The sequence below is a fragment of the Eublepharis macularius genome, chromosome 8 (genome assembly GCF_028583425.1).
Source record: "Eublepharis macularius isolate TG4126 chromosome 8, MPM_Emac_v1.0, whole genome shotgun sequence".
NCBI classification, from domain to species: Eukaryota; Metazoa; Chordata; class Lepidosauria; order Squamata; family Eublepharidae; genus Eublepharis; species Eublepharis macularius.
In genome coordinates this window covers 9,387,296-9,408,499 of record NC_072797.1, presented here as the reverse complement: position 1 = coordinate 9,408,499, position 21,204 = coordinate 9,387,296, and the positions used below count along the sequence as shown (strand labels likewise).

At 44.3% G+C, this 21,204-nt stretch overlaps 1 protein-coding gene across 1 annotated transcript in view; it reads left to right on the top strand.

The window, feature by feature from the left end:
* Positions 1-21,204, top strand: part of RIT2 (Ras like without CAAX 2) — a 295,329-nt gene that overhangs the window by 114,826 nt on the left and 159,299 nt on the right. Inside the window, exon 3 of the mRNA XM_054987141.1 lies at positions 18,207-18,280. Coding sequence (XP_054843116.1) covers positions 18,207-18,280 — 74 coding nt within the window. The remainder of the gene's footprint in view (positions 1-18,206; positions 18,281-21,204) is intronic.

Here is a 21,204-nt window from a genome sequence, read left to right as displayed (position 1 = left end):
GATGGTGAAGAGGAGTTCAGCACCCAACACATCTCACAGAAAATTGAAAAGAAATTGAAGTGTATATCCACATACAAGCAATTAGATGGTGGAAGCGATTATCTCCAAAGATTCTGATAGCTCTTATCCTGCTTGAATTATCTTTGTCACAGCCCGTTCAGATACTTCTGTCCTGGATTGCATTTCAACATTTTCTTAGTCTGGTTAAAGAAGTCTTTTGTGTCCAGGAAGATTGGTGGTAGAAAGTGCTGTCAAGTCATAGCTGACTTACGGTGACCCCTGGTTTTCATAGCAAGAGACTAACAGGCGTGGTTTGCCGTTGCCTGCCGCGGCAAGCCTGGCCTTCGTTGGAGGTCTCTCATCCAATTACTAAGCAAGATCGACCCTGCTTAGCTTCCGAGATTTGATAAGATCAGGCTCGCCTGGGCTAACCAGTTCGGGGTCCAGGCAGATTACCAAATTCTGCAAACCATCAGTATGCCTTAACACCCGGTTCAGGATAGGAACTTCATTAGATGCTGATTTCGAACCAAAATCCGGGGGATTCAAGGGAAGGTCAGTTCCTGCTTTTGGAAGGGAGTTATTTTTGTACCCTGCCATTTTCAAAAATAAAGATGAAGACTGGGATCTTACAACTGTGTTCTATACATGCTTCTCAGTGGCTGAACCTGGGGCTTCTTCATGCAAAGCAGATGCTCTTCCACAGCCCTCCAACCTCACAGGAAGAGGAGGAGCTGTACAAACTTACCTTTCACTGCCTTCTCTTTAAAAACAACCAGAATGCTTATTCCTGGCTAATTCTAGCAGGCTGCTGAGAACTTTACTACAAAAATAAAGTGTCAATCCATAGACTCACCAGGCTTCCCTTTAAGGCAGGACTCCTCCCACCAGCAAGTCCCATTAACAATAACATAGCAATAACATTCAATTTATATATGGCCAGGGGTCATTTTGTAGAAAAAGAGCTGGAGGAACTCATTAGCATAACTCATTAGCATAACTCATTAGCATATGCCATGTCCCTTGACATCACCAGAAGTGTGTCATTAGCATATACCACACCCCCTGGCATCACCTGTCCTGGCTGTTTTGGACCCAATCCTGGCCATTCAGGGCTGAAATTGGGCTCAAAATGGCAAAAAGGGGCTGAAAATGGCTGAAAAGGGGCCCCAAATGGTGAGGATTGGGCTGTTGCTGAGCAGGAGAGTGATCCACCACCCATCAGAGGCCAGATCTGGGCCATTTTGGCCCCAATCCAGGCTGAAAAGGGCCCAAAATGGCCGAGAGTCAGGCGGGCGAGGCCACCTGACATGTGACTTCTTTGGGGAACTGCCAGAACTGCGTTCCTGCACATTCCCTCTCGAAATGGGCCCTGTATACAGCCCTTCAGGATCACTTTACACCCACTCAGAGCAGTTCACAAAGTGTGTTATTATTCTCTTCACGACAATGACCCTGTGAGGTGAGTGGGGCTGACTGACCCAAGGTCACCCAGCTGGCTTCAAGCGGAGGAGTGGGGAATCAAACCTGGCTCTCCAGATTAGAGTCTTGCCACTCTTAACCACCATACCAAACTGGCTTTCATTGCCTGCTGATGCTCAGAGCAATGATGAACATAAAATAAAAAACAGCAATCTCACTAATATAGCTACGTCTCTTCCAGGTGCAAGACGTTAGGTAAAAAGAGCACCGCTAGGAATCGCTGGAAACTCTGTGGTTTACCATAGAGTTTCCAGAGATTCCCAGAGCTACCCTTTGTAACTTCTGGTTTGTACATAGTTACATTGGAAATGTTGGCCACATTTAATGAACAGCCCAACCCCAAACTTTTTTTTTGCTTCTCTCAAAATTGCTCCGCTATTTCACTCCCCAGATTCATGTTTGCCAAAAATTGGCAGCTGTTGCCCTTTCATGTCTCTCTATTGGACTTTCTCAAAGTAGCAGATAAAGGCCTAACTTTCTTACGGAAACTTTATTCCCCATGCTGATGAAGTATAACATGTGCTTGGTGGCTTTCAAACAGACCCTTTAATATAGTAATTTGTTTTGTAATTACTTGAAAGCTTTTCTGTCAGTCAGACTGTTTACATCCAGAAAACGTAGCTCAGCATAGTGAACACCTTGTGCTAATAGGTCCGTGATGGAAATGTTGTCAGACAAGGAAATAATATCCTAAGCTTGATGAAGGCATGAAGTTCTTCCTAGGGACACAACATCTGTTTATTTTCAGTTTGGAGAAAAAACTGGCACATTTGTACTGGAGGAAAAAAACATACCAAATATAGTAACTACATCAAATCAGTGCTGCGAAACTCATGGATGGGGAAGGACAAGCAAAAGGAAGGGAGGAAGGGAGAGAGGGAAGGAGGGAGGAAGAAGAGAGAAAGAAAGTGGAAGGGAGGGAGGAAGGGAAGTAAGGAGGGAGGGAGGGAGAAAGAGAGACAGGAAGGGAGGGAAGGCAGAAGAGAGAGCAAAAGAAAGAAAGAAAGAAAGAAAGAAAGAAAGAAAGAAAGAAAGAAAGAAAGAAAGAAAGAAAGAAAGAAAGAAAGAAAGAAAGAAAGAAAGAAAGAAAGAAAGAAAGAGAGGGAGGGAGGGAGGGAGGGAGGGAGGGAGGGAGAAGAGAGAAAGAAAGTGGAAGGAGGGAGGAAGGGAAGGAAGGAGGGAGGGAGGAAGGAAGGAAGGAAGGACAGTGTTTGGTTGTATAAAGTACTGCAAAATTAAGCTAAGTCTCTGTGGATCAAAAGGCAGTATATGCACCCAAGCAAAGCAAGCTGTGTTTTCAACTCTCCCTGGTAAATTTAGTCAGAATGTAGAACTGGATCAATCAGTCAGAACTATTAATGGGGAACTAGATGAGAAGGTTGGCTGGACCTTAGAATTAGGAATGTGCATGTGGATATTATATAATCAAAATGCAAATGAAATCCTCTCAATTAACTAATATGTTTAATATTCCAAATCTGCTCACTAAAAATAACCATCTGTAACCTCTATAAATGACCATTATTCGGATGTCATGTTGTCTCCTTTTTACATCTGCGTGAGCAAGTGCAATAGGGGGGGGAGGGGAACAAAAGCAGAATAACTCACTGGCAGGTACGTCTTCCCATCAGAAGAATTAACATATTTTCCCACCTTCTTTTCTATTTGTCCCTTCTGCTAATCATATCTATGATTCTATTTCAGTGAGATTTCCTGTTTTCTTGCATCCTTTCCCACCATAAAATCCTTATGTTTTCATTGTTATCTGTGCAAAAAAAACAAACAACCTTTATATCAACCAAGGTTGATTATATTATATTATACCAACCAAGGTTGGGATATTATACCAACCAAGGTTGGGGACCTCCAGGGGAATTACCACTCATCCGTTTCCCTAGAGAAAACGGCACTTTAGGAGGGTGGGCTCTATGACATCATATCCCTGCTGAGCTCCCTCTCTTCCCCAAACAGGGTCCTTCCCCACATCTCCAGGAATTTCCCAATCCAGGGTTGGAAAACTTGTATACAAACCTGGTGGTGATGGTGGAAGGTGCCATCAAGTTGTAACCGACTGATCGCAACAACTATGGGGCTTTTCAAGGCAAGAGGCTAAGAGGTGATTTGCCATTGCCTGGCTCGGAATAGCCACCCTGGTCTTTCTTGGAGGTCTCTCATCCAATTATTAACCAAGGCCGACCCTGCTTAGCTTTCGCAATATGATGAAATTGGGCTAGCCTGGACTATCTAGGTCAAGGCCAATGGAACACTATTCCACCAATACTGCGTTGTTTCAATGGTATAGAAGTGGTGAGAGGCTTTCTTGAGTCTATATAAGCAGCAGAAAACCCTGTTTGCTGTACTGTTGTATACTCAGATGATCCTGCTAGGCAGCCGCAGGAGAAAACGTTTTGCTTGTATACTCTGGAACGCAGGCGCAACTGCAGACTGGGGGAGGGAAGCAAATTCTTCGTCCCAAATTAATATAATTACAGACACAGGAACAAACCACATGATAAAGCATTTGAGATCACACTGCATGGGAGATCGATGAGGAGGATATGTGTTGGGTCTCATTATGAAAGAGTTAAGCTGATGTTTGTGTTAGTTAGTGCTAGGATGTTTAGGATAGGACCAATTAATTTAAAGAAATTTTTATTGGGTGAGTAAAAATTAATATTACAGATTTTCAATTAAAACCCTCACTTCCTTTTTTTTATTTAAAGAAATTTTTATTGGGTGAGTAAAAATTAATATTACAGATTTTCACGGATAGGACCAATTAATTGTAGGGCAGAATGTTCCTGCCAGAGAAGAGACCATTGGGTGATCAGTTTGGGGGGGAGGCAATGAGAATGCCTACACATACACCGTGTCCAGTTTGCCAGTGTCCCTGTTGCAGTTAGAACTACAGTTGGTACATGAATCTGGGATCACTTCATTTCATAGAAATCACATAATAAAATCCTTTAGATGGAGTATTTCCCAAGAACCACAATTTTTTTAGAAAAGTGGCGTTCCTTCCTTGATTATCTTGAAATTAACAGACCCCATCCAGGTCTAAAACAGTTTTATTTATATACATATGTGTAAATTAATTGTATGTTTCTTTACTAATGTTAAGTGTTTTACGCATGTTGTGTATCATAGAAATCATTCGCCTTCTGACACTCACAAGCAATTGTTATAATTTATTACGTGTTATTGTACAGAATTTTAATCTACAATTTTCTGTAAATGACAAGCTACAATCTTTATCTTCTGCATTTGATTTAAATAAAACTGTTTATTAAAACTAAAAAAAACTACAGAGAGAAGTAGTGAAAGTGGAGAGAGCAAAGAAACAAGATGGGGCTTAGATTGGATGTTTGTTATTTTACTACCCTTTTCTTACCTTTGTATGTGGTGGTGTTATCAGAATGGGACTCCTTGCAAGTAGTGTGTGTGTGTGGGGGGGGGGGGAATTAGCAGCAAGGAGAAGATTTTGTGAGAGGGGTAACAAGCGGGACCTCCACCAATTTTTATGGGGTCCCCTCCCCGAGGAAACTGACAAGACTGATGTTCTTCAAAGTAAAGGAACAATTTTATTAAAAGGAGAAAGTACACACACACAAGAAGTAATAAACGGTTTGCACAAGCACACAGAGTCCTAGGAAAATAGCCAGAGGTTGGAATAGAGTGAGGGATATGGGGTATAATTACCTATCCAGGAAGTGGGGGTTCCGGGAGCTGGGCTGATGAATTTAGATCTTGATTATATGTTCTCAGGAGTAAAACTTATCAGAGCTGATTGATAGTCCTATGAGTTTAGGGTGGGATCTCACCATGGAAAGAAAGGGGGATAGAATGTGGGGTGATGATGCAACGAGAACCTTTGTTGTCAATGACTGCACATCCATAGCTCGGAGGACATAGGAACTAATCACTCCCAGTCCTCAGCCTTGGCGTTTGCATTCCATTCATGCTTCACTCTCCCGAGTGGGACTCAGCAACGCTCTGCCCAGCCAGCTGGAATTTCCCTAATGCAGATCAAGCTGTATTAATTCAAGGGCCCTGTGGTTTTTATATCACAGGCTGCTATTAAACATGGCAGAGGCTGGGGTTGACTGCTTACAGTGGTGGAGAGTGCCATCAAGTCAGAGTTGATTTATGGCGACCCCTAGTGGGGTTTTCATGGCAAGAGACTAACAGAGGTGGTTTGCCATTGCCTGCCTCTGCAACCCTGGTCTTCGCTGGAGGTCTCCCATCCAATTACTAACCAAGGCTGACCCTGCTTAGCTTCTGAGATCTGATGAGATCAGACTTACCTGGGCTATCCAAGCTGGGATACCTTTATATGTACTAAACTCTTTTTTATAGAAGTTAAAAGACACAAGGGTCTGTGCTGCTTATTTCTGCTGTGTATTATTTACTCTGCTACAAAGTCCCAACAATACTTCTATTGACAATTGGGGGTTTAGAGTACGGTTACCAACTTCAAGGTGAGGCCTGGAGTTCTCTTGGAGTTACCACTCCATACTACAGCAATCAGTTCTCCTCAGTTCTCCTAGAGGAAATGGCAGCTTTGGAAGGCAGATTCTATGAAATTACATCGCTGTTGAGCTCCCTCCATTCCTTAATCTCCTCTGTCTCCAGGCAGCATCTCCAAATCACCAGTAATCTGTCAAGGCAGAGTTGGCAACCCCAGGTAAGACCAGATTTTTACACCCAAACTGAATAGCCAAATGTGACAACTTTAATGTTCTCAATTTTAATGTTGAGAGCCAGTTTGGTATAGTGGTTAAGAGTGGTGGGACCCTAATCAGGAGAGATGGGTTTGATTCCCCACTCCTCCACTTGAAGCCAGCTGGGTGACCTTGGGTCAGTCACAGCCCTCTCAGCCCCACTCACCTCACAGGATTTTTGTTGTGGGGATAACAACAGACTTTGTAAACTGCTCTAAGTAGATGTTAAGTTGCCTTGAAGGGCAGTATATAAATTGAATATTATATTATTGTTTTTTTTATTATTATTGTTTTTTTTTATTTAATGTATGCCCAACCTTTCACCTCAACAGGGTCCCAAAGAGACTTATATAGTTATCCTCTCCTCTGTTTTATCTTCTCAACAACCCTGTGAGGTAGGTTAGGGGGTGTGATAAGTCAAAGTTCACCCAGAGAACTGCTGTGGCAGAATGGGGATTCAAAACTGGGTTCCCCCAGATCCTATTCCATCCGTCTGGCCTTGACCAGGGCCAGGGCCTTTTCTGCCCTGGCCCCAGCCTAGTGGAACGCTCTCCCACTGGAGATCCAGGCCGTGCGGGAACTGTTACAGGTCCACAGGGCCTGTAAAATGGAAATGCTCCACCGGGGTGTGGCTGAGGACCAGTAGGTGTCCCCCTCCCTCTTCCACCTAAGACTACCATTTTTTCTGGGACTGCCCTCAATCATGTCTTATGTCCATATGTATGGCCTATATGTGGACTTCCGACAGTTTATCTACATAGCCTATAGATAAGGCACCCAGACTATTTTAACGACTCTCTTAAGATTGTCACTGATTTTATAGTTTTATGATTAATTTATTGTATCTTATGGATGTCGTGAGCTGCCCTGACCCCATTTGTGGGGAGGGCAGGGTAGAAATCAAATCAAATCAATAAATAAAAATAAGACACTCTAATCACTGCACCACACCAAGAAGAAATATCTCAAGTTTTCAAGATGAAAATGAACAGAATATACAACTTTTTAAAAAATTAAGAGACAATTTGGTGTAGTGGTTCAGAGCACAGGACTCTAATCTGGAGAATCAGGTTTGATTCCCCACTCCTCCACTTGAAGCCAGCTGGGTGACCTTGGGTCAGTCACAGCTTCTAGCTCTCTCAGCCTCATCTACCTCACAGGGGCCGTTTCCAGACGGCTTACCTGGCTCCGGAACGTTGCACCATCTTGTGGGGAAAACGCGAAATATCGCGTTTTCTCACGTGAGTTTCGCATGACATCGTGCAAAACTCGCATGAGAAAACGTGATATTTTGCGTTTTCCCCACGAGATGGCGCAACGTTCCGGAGCCAGGTAAGCCGTCTGGAAACGGCCAGGGTGTTTTGTTGTGGGGATAATAATGACATACTTTGTAAACCACTCTGAGTGGGTGTTAAGTCATCCTGAAGGGTGGTATATAAATCGAATGTTATTTTTATTATAATATTATTACTTAGAAAGGGTGTTCGGATGAGTATCAGTCAGCAATTTGAATAGGGGAAGGGGATAGGTTAACATTAACAAGGCAGAAAGGGCTTGAATGGGAAACCATTTTCAATTAAGCAGACGACCCCCTCCCTGCCACACCTTTTGTTAAAAAAAGACCTATATTCCTGTTTGTTTACTCACAGACACCTATAAAATTAATGAAAGCCAGTGCAGACAAGTACTAGGATCTGAAAAACCAAATCGAAAAATTCTGTCCTCCGGAAAACTGCATCTTGGCTTCTGCAGATCAATGCCGTGCATGTGCAATGCTGCTTTTTAGCCACAAAGATCTGTGACAACAATTGTCCGGGTTCTTCGGCTTTGCAGTTTTCTCTCCTTGCTGGCCTCACTTCTAGTGCAGCTGCTTCAAGGTTACAGGTTAATTGGTAGCTTTCCTTTGGGGCCTTTATCCCATCCCTCTTGGCTAGGAAATACGATTGCCCCGTCAGAGCTGATCACTCATGCCTGAAGCGCTTACTGAAAGAGAAAGCTACTGGAGAACAAGACTAGAGACGCACAACATCAGGTGTCATCATTAATCACACCAATCAAGCTTTTGAACGTACAGAGTGCTTTGCGTCAGTCCAACTACACACTTCTTCCCTCCAGTGTACTAAAACGGGGACTTATCCAACATGACTCGTCCCGATCTCATGCTATCGCTTGCCTGCTCCCTAGTATTAGACCATGCACATCGTTTTGCCAAATCAGACTAAAGTCCGATCTAACATCCTATTTCTAACACTGGAAGGCCAGAAAAATGTGCAAGAAGTGAGTGGGTGAAAACACTCCTTTTGGGGGGAGGATTCTAAGTGTGGGTTGGAAAATTCTTGGAGACTTACGGGGGTAATATTCCAGGGAAGGTACGGTTTGGAGAGGGAAGTGGGGTATAATGCCACAGAGACCACCCTACAAAGCAGCCATTTTCTCCAGGGAAACTGAGTCTGTAGTCTGGAGATCAGTTATAATTAGAGATGGGCACAAACAGCAATACGAAAAAAAAGGCACAAACAGCACAATTTGCTGTTTGCGAACAAGCTGTTTGTGAGGCCCCATTCTAAACAAACAATGAACGGTTGTTATAAGCTTCGTTTGTTGCTGTTTGTTGCTGTTCATCAAGCCAGACAGTCTAGCACCTGCAATCAATTTCCACTGGCAACTTAGGCAGGGATTGTCTGAACTCTGTCTGAACTCCTGCTGTTGCCCTGGAAACCCCAATCTAAGCCCAATTTAGCTAGTTAGGCAGGTCTTCCTTTCAAGTGTGGAGCTCCAAATTTGTTACAAGGAAGCAAAGAGCAGGGGGGAGGGGGGCTCCCAGCTCTGGTTTTGCAGACCGTGAAGGAGAGACAGTTGCTGTTGGCATTTTGAGAGAGAGACAGGGAGAGTGCATTGGAGCTTGGAATTTTGTGTGTGTGGTGGGATAGTGATCTACCCCTTCAAATTCCAGGGCTGCTGCCAGGCTCTGGCCCAAGCTATTATTTATTATTGGTACATTTCCTGCTGCCTGCTCAGGTAGGGTTTCTGGGAGTGGTGCGGTAGGGATCTACTCCTTCAAGTTCCAGGGCTGCCGCCAGGCTCTGGACCAAGCTATTATTTATTATTGGTACCTTTCCTGCTGCCTGCTCAGGTAGGGTTTCTGGGAGTGGTGTGGTAGGGATCTTGATGGCTGCAGGAGGACCTGCTGGCTCCCACAAACAACGAACAAGAGCTCAGTGAGGGTGTGATGCCAGAGTCCACAGTGAGAAGCTGCCATTTCCTTCTAGTCTGATCTTTGTACTCTTGAGATTACTCTTGGGAGAAACTCTTGTGTCCACATGGTGGTAGGCAACCCTATAAACAGACCAAGTGGAGCCATCAGGTTCCTTCCGGGAATATTCTTTCCACTTCTCTCTTCCCTTCGGGTTGTCTGCCTCCTTTTCCTTCATTGTTGCTCATCCCTTTCCTTGTTTCTTCTCACTCCCAATGGCTTACTTTATATTTCCACCAATTTCAGGACTTGCAAGGACCAATCACTGAATAGAACCCGTTGACAACCTCCTCCTCTCTCTAAGCATCTTTCCTGTCTGGGTCAAATCGGCCAAAGTTCTGAGATTCTTCCCATGGTTGTGGAACAGATGTGTTGAGGGGCTGCTAGCCTAAAAGATCAACTGTTTTCAGGGAGGGGGAAAAAGGCAAATAAAATGAACAGGATTAAAGTCAGTGTTCCCTGCCCCTCCCTTCCTCCAAAACATGAGTCATTTCTAACATCCACAGTTTGAACCCACTTTCCGTACAGACTTGAATAATAATAATTAATCTTGCCAGAGCATTTCCATTGAAGCCGAGAGTGTCATTCACTTCAAAAGGTGTACGTGAACAAGGCTCTCCTGGTTAATCACTACCGGTTCCTCCTGTGTGCGAGAATAGCAGGTAGCAATTTCATTCCACTACCAACCCTATGATTTTGTTACCAAGTGGAAGATTAAGGCAGCAATGATTCACTTACTATCATTGCAGAGAGATCAATTAAAGCCACAGTTCTGACTTTCATTCAGAAGAACTTCTTGCTTGTGTGGGAATAAAAGCATCAGAGATTCTCTTCCTTCTCTCCAGGGCAGAATCATCCATAGAGGCAAACAATACAGCTCCCTAGATTACCAAATTACCAAGGACTTTTGCCCCACTTTGGTAAAAGTCTAGGGGAGACTACGCTTCTTAGCAGCATGATGGTATCCTACAAGGTACGACAGAGTCTCTGTACACAAGACATGTTACACAAGAATGCTCAAGTGTAGGGAGGTGCAATGTTAGCCAGGAAGCGTAGTTTAAAAAGACAGATCCAAAGGCTCTGTCAATTTCACCTCTATACATAGAGCCGGCAGAGATCGCTCCTCGGGGGGTTTGTTGATTTCATCTTCACCTCCTTGAAGGGGTGGTGAAATTGACAGAGCCTTTGGGGAGGCAGAGATTCAAACCCCCTGAGGAGCGAACTCTGCCAGCTCTGTGTAGAGAGGTGAAATTGACAGAGCTTTTGGCTCTGTCTTTTAAAACTATGCTTCCTGGCTAACACTGGGTCTCTCTACACTTGAGCATCCTTATGTAAGAAGTCTCATGTTAAGAGACTCTGAGATACTTCTGATCTCCGTGGGCCACCCAATGCAAAGACGCAGTTGGAAAAGGGAGGAAGTAAAAAAGGAACCCTGAGGACAGAACGGCAAGGGCAGACTTAGCCAGTGAGCAATGGAGGCAGTTGCCCCGGGCCACACACTGATCCCCATCAGAGGGGAGAAGAAGAGCTGACTCCGTGGTAGCTGTCACTCACACTTTTCCTGTTCAGGCCACCAATTTGCTGTGACAGCTGCTCAAGCCAGCCCCATCTAGGACTCAGTCAGCCGGTTTAATCTCCTGCCTGCCTAGGGTCACCAACTAGGGGTGGATTCTGTTCTAGTCTGCCTTCACATTCTCCCCAAAAGCCCTCGCGATTCCTCTAAAGTAAAGCCAGTGGTGAACAAAGCCTTGAGGCAGCCCTTGTCCCTTTTTGGAGATACTGCACTCATGGCTCATAGGATCTAATTCAGCGCAATTGGCAGATAGAACAGAGAAAGTATCTAGACTGATTATAATGTATAAGGGATGGTTTTATTGGTCTACCTTGTTATTGTTCTACCCTGTCCAAATAGTTAGCCTGCTAAATTTGCCTTGCACAGCTGCAACAGTCTTTTAGCTACCTTGAACCTCTGAGCGGAAACATACGAGACAAATTAAACATGAAGAGCACTTGATTGATCCCACAAGGTTTCCTTGTGGGAATGGTAGTCTTAACCCCCCGCCCCCAACAACTGGAGGAAAACCGAGCGAAGTGGATTTTCTTGCAAAGAACAGCCAATCAACTGGAAAGATTCTCTCTTTCAAAAATCCAATCAGCTGGTTTTCCTTCAGGAGCTCAGAGATTGAGGGGGGAGGCATGTAACAGGACCCTGACAGGAGAAGAATCAAAAAGAGTCCAGTAGCACCTTTAAGACTAACCAATTTTATTGCAGCATAAGCTTTCGAGAATCAAGTTCTGTTCGTCAGATGCATGATACAAACTGGTCAAATACAGAAGTGGAGGGGGGAGAGGGGAGAGAAGGAAAGGAGGGACAAGATGCAATTAGGGGGGAGGCAACCAAAACATTCCTTTGCTAGTAAATGTAAACATCTCCTTTTGGTGTGTAATCAGTTTGCTGTGTTAGTTTGCAGCAGTAAAAGCATCCAATTTCTATGTAGTATAAGCCCTCGATAACCACAGCTCTCCCTGCCAGATGCATCTGACAAAGAGAACTGTGGTCCCCGAAAGCCCACACCAGGCGTCACTGGGCTCCCCCAGACCACGCCGCTGTAAAGGAAATCTGTTACCTGTGACAGGAGAAGAAGAATGGGAGGGACTGGGTTTCTCTCTCACCCGCAAAACACCTCGGCTTTTTTCCTGCCTCTTGTTACGTCGTTTCCATCCCCCACTCCCATCCTGAGCTCTCTGGAGGATTTTTTTAATAACTATTTTTATTTTATTGTGGAAAAGTTAAAAAGATAGTACAGAAAAGAAAAAGGAAAAGCATAAAGCATACATACTGAAGGCCTACAGTGGCCGACACATACTACTAGACAATAAAGAAAGAAAGAACCAGCTTAATAACCATATTGTTAATCATTACAGTTTTTTCCCTATGACATTTCCTCCTTTTCACAGCAATCGGCTTGTGGTCTAATTATCCTCTCTCCCCTCTCCCCTCATTGCTAGCTAGACTTTGCCCCCTTTCCCAAGCTCAGAAGGCTGGACAGAGAGAGAGAGAATCTAGGTACCAAGAGACATAGCTGTTCTTTTGCTGAAATCCCTGACCACTTCGAGACCCAGTGGTGGGTCATTCGCAGTAATCCAGGCAGCCAGATTAAAAACACTGTACACCATATAAACCTGCCAGCCGAATTTCTGTGTACAAAACATCCCTGATGAAACTGGAAGGAAAACACCATTGGGAACCTACTGAAATGAAGTATGCCCAGGGCAGATCTCAATGCAATGTACGCCAGACTTCTAGACTATAAGCAATAGTTGTACAATTAGAGCAGAGTCAGTAATTTTTTTTTATTACTCTGGGTACTGCTCGATCATTTGTTCTCTTTATTTGCATGTGTATTGTTTCCTTATCGGCGACTTAAGCACTTCAGCTGCGTCGTACCTCCTGAATTCCAAGGACTTAATTAATTTTAATATAATATCCAATGGTACAATTTACTTTTCAAAGGGAATTAACGTCTGAGTTGTTGAGCGGCAGAAGTAAATAAATACATATAGATAGGCAACGGGGAGAATGGCATTCCGTCCTAAGCCGAGCTTGATTTGCATTTATATAGTTGCCATAATTGTAATGAGGGACAATTTGTTTAATGGTCAACATGTATTGCAATAGAGAATAAGAGTGGCTGGAAATGATCACTCAGGCCAATCTCTCTAAACTCAGACAGATCTGGAAATGTGCTGAATTCAAGGTTTACCATGTCAGCTTTACCCCTCTGCAAATGGGTTGATCTCCGAATTGAGAAGAGGGTTGGATCCTTCTGGGATTGGACCAGTTTGAAATAAGGATGCGAGATCACAGGAAGAGGCCTGCAGGATCAGACCATAAGTAATTCTAGTCCAGAATCCTGTTGCCCATAGTGTCCAACCTCTGCAAAGCAGTGCATAAAGGCATAACTCAGTTCAAGGTATTGGTTGTCACATACAAAGCTCTTCATGGCCTTGGCCTGGCATACCTATGGGACTGCCTCCCTCCCTATGTTCCCCCATGGCAGCTTTGCTCATCTGAGCAGGGTCTCCTGCAGGTGCCACCTTGCGCATGGGCGAAATCAACAGCAGCCCGAATACGGGCTTTCTCTGTGGCCCCTACTCTGTGGAACGGCCTGCCTGAGGAGGTCAGGAAAGCCCTCACTCTCCTAACTTTCCACAAATTATGCAAAACCCAGTTATTCAAAAAGGCTTTTTTATATTGTAGGGAGGAGCTCTCAGATGCTTTGCTAACGAGTTAAGGACCATAGACTCCACCTCTATGTTGCCTTACATACTACCAGTTTGGTGCCGTGGTTAAGAGCGCAGGACTCTCATCTGGAGAGCTGGGTTTGATTCCCCACTCCTCCACTTGAAGCCAGATGGGTGACCTTGGGAGAGTCACAGCTCTCTGGAGCTCTCTCAGCCCCACCCACTTCACAGGGTGTTTGTTGTGGGGATAATAATAACATACTTTGTAAACCACTCTGAGTGGGCATTAAGTTGTACTGAAGGGCGATACATAAATCAAATTTTGTTTTTGTTGTTGTCTCAAATATGCACTCCTATGAGCTACTTGTGCTTCATGTGGTCTAATGCCAGCCCTAGAATTGCTTATGTTCTGTTTCAGCATTTCTTCAGCTCTGTATTGGATTTGTACTAATGCTAGTGAAGTCTTAACCATATGGCATTGTTTATGGGGAGGACAGAGTTATGGGGAGGGTAGAGTTTGGGGACGAAATGTGAGGCCAGAGTTCACTCTCTAAAGCTCCATTATCTACAGAGGAACTGTTCTTTGTAGTCTGGAGATCAATTGAAATTCTGGGAGAACTTTGGGCCTTGTGTTGCCCTTGTGTTGCTCTTCTTGGCTGTCTGGTCAGTCACCATGGGCAACAGTGGAATGGATCCAACTATCTTCCAAGGAGCCTTCCTCCACTCAAGTGGAGTCTCCCACCACTTGAAAATGCTCTTCCTCCAGTGGAAAAGCCACTTAAGTTGGAAGAAGGCTCAACAGGCTGGAAGAAGGCTTTACGCTTTCCTCAGTAGAGTTGTAGGACTGAGGTAAGATCTACCATAGTATGACAGAAAAATTAACTCTTGGTCTGATTTAGCATGGCTTTTCTTGTATGAAAGAGGGCAAGATGGGAACACTTCTGCTGCCAAGTGGCGGGCTCTTCCTTGGCAGGTGCCCCACAATGCCCACCTCTAATTAGGGTCCTCAGGTCCCTATTCTTTCCCAGCAGGGAGAGGGGAACCTGGCACTTACCTTGTGCCTTCTGTATGGTTCTTTTTGCACGCTTGTGAAGTGCACGTGCACTCCCAGCACTTACGTGATGATGTCACTTCCTGAAAGTGACATCATCACACTGGCTCCAGGCTTGCTCCCACGCTTTGGGGCAAAAATTGTCTCTATTGAGGTCCAGGAGCACTCCTATGGCCAGTATGATGATATCACTTCAGGAAGTGATGTCACTGCTTCCTGCCGTGAGTACACCCAGTGCATACTTTCCCAGGTTGCCTCCCACTGCCAGCCAATCTCTGGGAGCCCACCACCAGAGGGGAACCTGAGAAGCCAATCTCTGATGCCAACACTGAGGGCAAATACATTTTGCACCATTTTTGTGTACATTCTGACTTCCTAATGGAGGTAGGCACGTCTTTGCTATCTTCTGTAATGGCTCAGATGTGCAGAGGTCTTGCTGGGTCACATCCTACTACATGGCTGACCATATGCTTCTACTGATAAATGGTCTCTCTTGGACATAACGCTGGATGTTCTTGGCCCCGCTTCCCACCTCGCAGCTGAGTGCGCAACTGAAGCACACTATCAGTCACCATAAACAGGCTGCCTGTCTTGCATTGTTGTTTAATTAAACAACGCAGATAATTTCCAGCCCTGGTTGCGGTATAAATACTGTCTGATGCTTCAGCTCCATTTAACCTTAACAAGAAAATATGAATAATGAGACAGGGCATGAAATATACAGCGGAGTCATATAATCTATACAAATATTAGCCAGTGCTTATTTTCCACTTGGCTTCAGGGAAGAGGGTGAAGGAAAAGAGAACCATTTTTTTTAAAGGGCTTGATTTTTTTTTTAAATCCAATTTACTAAACTTACAAAGCAACTACATAGACCAGTGGTTTGCAAATTCTGTTCCAGAAAAACACACAGTTCCTTGCAACTTTATCATGGGGCTCCTATATAAATATCAGCAAGATATTTATTTATTCAAGACACTTTTCATTCACCTTATCACCAAAAACTCCCCTGCAGGAGGCAGTCAAAAATCATAAAAAGGCAACTAAGGTGACTTAGTTTAAAATGGAATTAGAAGACAGGTCTATTTATTTATGGAGGACAACTTTATTTATTTATTTAGACAGCAAGCTGATGTTGAATATTTCCCCCAAAGTCGGAAAACCTCAAAGGTAATCTAAACTTATTTGCTCAAGTATCTCAACATCAGCTGACTCTTAAACCTGAACTTTTATTATGGTTGTTGGGGGTTTTCCGGGCTGTATTGCCGTGGTCTTGGCATTGTAGTTCCTGACGTTTCGCCAGCAGCTGTGGCTGGCATCTTCAGAGGTGTAGCACCAAAAGACAGAGATCTCTCTGAGAGATCTCTGTCTTTTGGTGCTACACCTCTGAAGATGCCAGCCACAGCTGCTGGCGAAACGTCAGGAACTACAATGCCAAGACCATGGCAATACAGCCCGGAAAACCCCCAACAACCATCGTTCTCCGGCCGTGAAAGCCTTCGACAATACACTGAACTTTTATTGTCTCAGAAACAGACAATGCACTGTGCAAAATGCAAGAAGCATTTGAGAATGGCAAGAATATACGAACTTAACAGAAGTGAAGATATACTTCAAAGATGGGATGTATTGATTGAATGACAATGTATGAACCTTATCAGTGTTTTAAAATATACTTCATAATAACAAAAAAGTTGCAAGAATGAACTGTTTTTATATATTTTAAGAAGATATTCACGTATAGATAATTTAGCAATGTGTCTGAATAAGGGCCAAGCTACACATGACGAATGACACTTGAACAGCAAGTGTATTTGTCCCTGTTCACTTGCCCTCCACTCAATCCACTTGCCGTTCAAGTGTCATTCGTCATGTGTAGCTTGGCCCTAAAACAGAATCAATAATGTTTGCATTCATCTAGTGGAATGGATAGCAATCATTAGAAGATGACTTTAAAAACTTATAAATAAGTGAGACTTAATTGATTAGGTACTCTTTCTTAGAAGGAGCTCCTTGCTAGTGATCTGCCTATCTCTGTTAAGATATTTTAATGAACCCATGTAATTGCTCTCCTGTAATTATCTAGGTAGCAATGGATGGTATAATTTTCTTTTGAGTTAATAAGTGTTAAAGATGGCACCAGGAAATGTACCAATAATGAAGAATAGTTTGGCCCAAGAGTCTGGCAGTAGCCCTAGAACCTGAAAGGGTAGATCCCTACCGCACCACTCCCAGAAACCTTATCTGAGCAGGCAGCAGGAAAGGTATCAGTAATAAATAATAGCTTGGCTCAGAGCCAGGCAGCTGCCCTGGAACTTGAAGAGGTAGATCACTATCCCACCACACACAAAGAAAATTCAAGCTCCAATGCACTCTCCCTGTCTCTCTCTCAAAATGCCAACAGCAACTGTCTCTCCCTCACTGTCTGCAAAACCAGAGCTGGGAGCCCCTCCCCCCTGCTCTTTGCTTCCTTGTAACAAATTTGGAGCTCCACACTTGAAAGGAAGACCTGCCTATCAAGCGAAATTGGGCTTAGATTGGGGTTTCCAGGGCAACAGCAGGAGTTCAGACAGTCCCTGCCTCCAGTTGCCAAGGGAATTGATTGCAGGTGCCAGACTGTCTGGCTTGATGAACAGCAATGAAGGAGGCTTGCAACGACCACCTGTTCATTTAGAATGGGGCCTCATGAACAGGTTGTTCACCAACAGCTGATTGGGCTGTTCGTGGCTTTTTAAAGTTCATGTTGCTTTTCATGCCCATCTCTAGTCACAATGGCTAGTGGCCATCAACGAGCTTCTCCTCCATGAATCTGTCTGACCATATTTTAAAGCCATCTATTCTCGCAGCCCTCACCAACCTACACTGGCAGCCATTACTAATCTTCACTGGCAGCGAATTCCACAATACCATCCTATCCTCCTCAGACGAAGGGCAGGACATAAAGAGTGGGATGTAAATATGAGGAATGGCAAATTACTGTATTTGCATCAAGATATTTTACAATGGTTCATCCATAAGCGCCAGTATTGTGTGTGTATGAGGGGAGAACAAAGAAGTGAATGAATTTAGTGAACTGGATTCACATGTCTCAGCGCTCCAAATTTCACAAGTTCTATCAACTAATTTGGAGTTGAGGAAGCAAAGAATGTAGGACGGAGTGAATCCTTGTAACAGTAAAGGAAGGAAACAAGTGGCATCCATTCTCCCCTATTACTTCATTTTTCAATGGCTGCACGTTAATCTTTATTATGTATTGTGTAAAACAGATTTTTAATAACCCATATGATAAATAGTGCAGGTTGCAGAGTTCCACTGTTTTTGTCACAGAATATTGATGGTGTGTGTGTGTGTGTGTGTGTGTGTGTGTGTGTGTGGAGAGAGAGAGAGAGAGAGAGAATATGTCTCATCCTGCCTAAATTCAGGTTTTCTTCCTTCTTATCTTTCTCCTCCACAGAGGATGCTTATAAAACACAAGTCCGGATAGATGACGAACCTGCTTACTTGGACATATTGGACACTGCTGGACAAGTGAGTAGATTTTTTTCTATAAACAAATTTGAGTTGCCACTAACATATTGCCTGAAACAAAACTTAGCATTGATTAGGCAGAGAGGTCCATGGCTGGAGAAGGTCCTATAAAGCGAATTATTCAACCAAATTATTCAAAAAGGTGTATTGTCGAAGGCTTTCACTGAGAGATCTCTGTCTTTTGGTGCTACACCTCTGAAGATGCCAGCCACAGCTGCTGGCGAAACGTCGGGAACTACAATGCCAAGACCACGGCAATACAGCCCGGAAAACCCACAACAACCATTATTCAAAAAGGCTTTTGTATTGTAGGGAGGGGCTCTCAAAGCATTGTTTATCGAAATGTCCTTGTATTAATCTCACACTGTGCAATCCATCTTGAGTCCCAGTAAGAAAGGTGGACTATAAATGACATAAAAAATAAAATAAAGCAATATTATCACCTTCTTTAGAGGTTTCCACCACCCCCTGGCCATAGTATTCTTCAGTGCTGCCCACCATCATAAAGAAACTGAGAATCAGGGATGCTGCCAAACTTTGCTAGTTTGTACCTGGACATCTGAGATCCACCACACTCATTGAACTCAGAAATATTATGAGCACTGACAGAGAAGAACTGAGCTCCATGACTTGTAACTTAAAAGTAATCATATTTTCCACCCAGTCGGACTAAGAAGAGGCAGACCCATCGCTTGGGTACTAAAGGGCCACTTTTATTAAAATACAACATACTGCAAGGGTCTAATGAGTGGAACAGGTCAAGCCCTAAGGTCACCCAGGACCTCCATCTTGACCTGTCTGGGTGAGCCCCACTGCCCCAGATGCGAGCAATCCATGCACATGGTCGGGACCCAACCGGCCAGGCAAATAGTTCCCCCCTTCAAGCTTCAACCACCCCAAGCTGTGGAGTCAGAGTGAAGGACTTGTACAGGGCCATTTCCACACTACTTACTTTCCTCCGGAATGCTGTGGAACATTGCAAAATAACTGCGGAAGATAGCATCTTCTCGTGTGAGTTTTGCGCAATGTCGTGCAAAACTCTTGTGAGAAGACGCTTATCTTCCGTGTTTTTTTCGCGGTGTTCTGCAGCATTCTCGATGAAGGTACGTAGTGTGGAAACGGCATCAAGATATTTTGCAATGGTTCATCCAGAACCACAGCGGCCCAGGGGGCCCCACCCAGCAGTCTGCCCTTACAGGTAGTAGCCGAGAAGCATACCAGCCAATTCTGACAGACCTCAATTCCCCACCAAAGGGGATGTGCCAAGGGGCTCACTGGCCCACTCTGAGAGGCAGAGATGGCTTATATAGAGCTTGACCGCCCCTCAGGTTGATCCCAGATGTTTGAGAAAGGGTGTGCTGCTGCTTTCCCCTTCTGGAGCAGCAAACACTTCCCCTGGCCTCAACAGCCTTAGGGCCAAGCTACACATGACGAATGACACTTGAACGGCAAGTGGATTGAGTGGAGGGCAAGTGAACAGGGAGAAATACACTTGCCATTCAAGTGTCATTCGTCATGTGTAGTTTGGCCCTCAGTCTGCTGGCCGGGAGGGCTGAATTCTCTCTGTATTCACATCTGAGAATTGGATAGCAAGGCTTGTCTTACTAGGGGGTCGGGTGGGGGATAACTTGCCTAGCTAGAGGGATTCTGTGATATGAATTGCAAGTAAATATGTGTAGGGTTGGGCAAAAGTGGGGACAGCAATCAATTAGCAATTTAGCAGAGGAAAGCTCAGCTTGGTAGAAGTTCAATCTGAAGAAAGCTTGAAGGAAATCAGTCACCTCTACTTTAAAATAGTATAGTAGTACACCAGCTGGCTTCCTAAAGAAATTTTTATTTTTGTGCTATCTTTCTAATTCCTGACACTGAATTTTCCCCATACAATGTATACACATTTTTCATCATGGCATAGGCATCCACAAATAAACATTATCAATATACACAATTCTCAATGTGGCCAAATGTTTAGATATTAAATTCAGAAATTGGAGCCAGGAACAGACAAGATAGATATTTCTACCAAGTTGAGAAAAGCTCCATGTTAGTGGAAATAACTGAAGCCTTTTAAAAAACTGGAGAAGGAGGTTTAAAACCCCCCATAATAAGAAAAGCAGCCCTTCTAGCTTTGCCCTCAGTGGCTGTTGCTAAGCAACCACAACGTTATTGCCAGTTGAAGCCTTGGTTTTTGTCAGTGAAAGGCAGGGGGAGGAGGCAGGACTCTTTCCAGGGCTTTGGCCTTTGAGGGAGTACTTATTGGGTCTAGGCCTAGCCACAACCACCCTGTGACTTTATACGACATGGATAGTATACCAGGTTCCCTTACACTTCCGGTAGGACACATTCATCTTCTCCATGTTCTTTCGCTCCCGTACCTGTAATCATGCAGGAGCACTTGTGCACTTCACAGTGGGCCGATATGAGCCTCAAACAGGAATAATTCGACCCATTTGGGCCTCCAATCAGCCCACTGCAAACTGTGAGAGCATCCTCAGGGGAGCGAAATGACGTCACTCCTGGGGAGTGATGTCTTTGTACCGCCCAGGGAGCACACCCGGGAGGTCCATTCCCAGGCCTTTCCCCCTGCTAGCCAGATGGTGACATGGAATGGAGGGTGAAAGTTCCCCTGGCTGCTGGTTATTGTTCAACAACAGTCACCCCCCAAAGCCAGTGTTGTGTAATGGATCTGGGAGACTGTTTGAATCCCCACTCTGCCGTGGAAGCTTAATGGGTGACCTTGGGCCAGTCACACATTCTCAGGCTAACCTACCACAAAGGGTTGTTGTGAGGTTAAAATGGATGAGAGGAGAATGATGTAAGCTTCTTTCGGTCCCCATTGTGGAGAAAGGTGGAGTACAAAAAATAAATAATAACTTTAGCTGAAGGTGGAAAGGTGCAAATAAAAGGTAGATTGACTGTTGGGTGGG